The 2,224-nt window shown below is 60.1% G+C and overlaps 2 protein-coding genes across 2 annotated transcripts in view; both read right to left on the bottom strand.

Moving 5' to 3' along the window:
- Positions 1-4: 4 nt before the first annotated feature.
- Positions 5-543, bottom strand: H310_02464 (hypothetical protein; the record flags this gene model as incomplete). Its single annotated transcript, XM_008865974.1, has 2 exons — positions 82-543; positions 5-23 (listed from the first exon to the last, which is right to left on the bottom strand). Exons 1-2 carry the CDS (start codon positions 480-482, stop codon positions 5-7), a joined length of 420 nt encoding a protein of 139 aa, XP_008864196.1. The 5' UTR covers positions 483-543.
- A 1,121-nt stretch (positions 544-1,664) lies between these two features.
- H310_02463 (hypothetical protein) overlaps positions 1,665-2,224 on the bottom strand; it is a gene marked incomplete at both ends in the record, with an annotated part of 7,005 nt that continues 6,445 nt past the window's right edge. The window contains one exon of the mRNA XM_008865973.1: positions 1,665-2,206. Within this exon, the coding sequence (XP_008864195.1) occupies positions 1,665-2,206 (542 nt within the window). The remainder of the gene's footprint in view (positions 2,207-2,224) is intronic.

The following is a 2,224-nucleotide window of genomic DNA, read 5'->3' as shown; positions in this document are numbered from 1 at the left end:
GTGCTCATGGTTTCTTTGTGAATCTGGACAAACTTTTGGTACATGCCCTTGTCCATGGCGAGCTCGATCGCGGAAATGTACGTGTCCTTCTCGGCGGCGGTGAGCGCTTCCCATGACTTGCGGATGCGTTGGCACGTTGGCGCATTCGTCGTGGGGGATGGAGTCGTCGGCGGCGTTTTTGTCGGCGACGGGGTCGGTTTTGGGGTTGTGGGAGCGGGGGTCAAGCCATCGACGACGCCCGAGACACCCCCCGGCAGTGGAGCACTAGCTCCTTTCGCCGACTTGAGGTAGCAAACGCCCGTGTCCCAGTTGTACGCGGTGCATCGAGGGGTGGCCTGGCAGTCGGCGCAGCAGTCGCCAGGGTTGGCTCGGGTCGTGGTCGCGATGTCATTGCCAACAAAGTCGACGTCGGGGAAAACCGTGCATGTATTGGCGTAGACGGACGCGACCACAACGTTGGCGATGACAAGAGTACGAAGCATCGCTCGTGGAAGGTGTACCGCTTCGTGGTGAATTGGTCAGTGCGAGTCGCGCCGCCGACGGGTCCTGCCAAAGTTTCAGCGCATGTGGGGGATGTGCACGGTCGCATCTGAGTTTGCCGTCGACGACCAGTGTGTCCAGACCCTCACCCACCAAAGTTTCGACGGCCGCCGGTCGATGGACTCTGCTCGGAGTGACCGCGTCGCCCCGAAGCACGAAGTCCACGTGATGCAAAGGGAACCCATCGAGCATTGTACACGATCACACCTCGTATGCCACGCACGCCCATCCAATGATCGGACCCTCCGGTGCCAACCCATGTCTGTTGGAGCAGAATTCTTGGCGACAGTCTGTCGCGCGCAGTGGTGGTACCACAACCACGGCCCGGCCCACCGTGGTGGGCGGGAGGCGCGCCAGTTCGCCCTCTCGGCGCTCGGTCGCGATTGAAGCGAAGCCACATGTGCGGCCATGGCGTGTCGTCGGCTACGTCGTCGACCCTCCCAACAATGCAACCGAGAACGAGCAACATGCGACCAACAACTCGACAAAGGAGCGCAGCAGCAGCAGCATGACAACCACGCAACAAGACCTCCCGCCGACACACGTCAAACCCACGAAAGCAGTTTGATCGCGATGCAAGCATTGGCATGGGAACGATCCACCAGCGGAGGAAACATGCGCGCGTCGGTCAGCCTCGGCAGATGGTTGTTGTGCTACAACACGAGCGCGAGAGGGGTCCACCGAGGCACCGACGTGGCGGGATGCATGCCTGCCTACTGGTGGCCTGCTAGGGACAAGGAACTCGGTGGGGGGCCGCCAGCAGGACGACGTAACGAATACTACACCCACCCTCATTCGAACCCCCCATCGAACGAAATTTCGTGGCGCATGTTTTTGACGGTGCCGTCAAATGGGTGAGTCGTGTGCCAGCATGGCGGGGGCTTGTACACCGTCATGTGGACGGTGTGCGGCCGCCGCGGTCGTGCGTTCTTAGTCCCTCCGGCTTGCCAAACCGTCGACTCGAGCGCCCAGCACGCGGCGGCGCGAGATCGCTTCAGTCAGGATCGGTGGCGACATCGTTGGGGGCGACATGAGGCAAGGCATGTAGAAAATATAACGATCATCCTGATTGCGTTGTCATGACGAGAGGAGTGAGCATCGAGGAATACATGTACTAGGCGACCCTACTGCTCCTTGACGTTGCCGTGGCAGCCATAGTACTTGAAGAGGAGGTCGGTCCACCCGTCGATTCGAATCGGGTCTTCCCCCGACTGAATCTTGGACAGAATCGCAAACGACGGCGACACTTGGACATGGAACATCTTCTTTTGCTCGTCCGTGAAATCGGTGACGTCGCCAGTGAGGCAGTTTTGCTGCAGCATGATTGTCATCTTGCGCAATTCCTTGAATCCTTGGTCGCGAGTGAGCCCTTGCTTGGCTGCCTGCGCCAGCACGGCGTCCTCGAACGACAGCACGTTCAAGTTCTCCTGGAGCGTGACGGGCTGAACGACGTGGTCGATTGTAAGCGTCGTCGCGTTGGAAGCGGATTCTGTGCGGGGCATCGCCATGGGGACAGAGCCGTCGCATTTCGTGTACAGGTCCCCGAGGAGCCCCTTGAGTTCAAACGAGTAACCCAGCCCGCGGACATCGGCAAATTGGTAGTACTGGTTGGGCACGGCGCGAAAGAATTCGCCGACCAGCGGGTCGTTGTGAATGTCGATCGTGCCTGCGTTCGACTCCACTC

This window comes from Aphanomyces invadans, assembly GCF_000520115.1.
Source record: "Aphanomyces invadans strain NJM9701 unplaced genomic scaffold supercont1.3, whole genome shotgun sequence".
Taxonomy (NCBI): domain Eukaryota; phylum Oomycota; class Saprolegniomycetes; order Saprolegniales; family Verrucalvaceae; genus Aphanomyces; species Aphanomyces invadans.
Note: the sequence above shows the minus strand (reverse complement) of the source record. Positions and strands in the feature narration are given on the sequence as shown.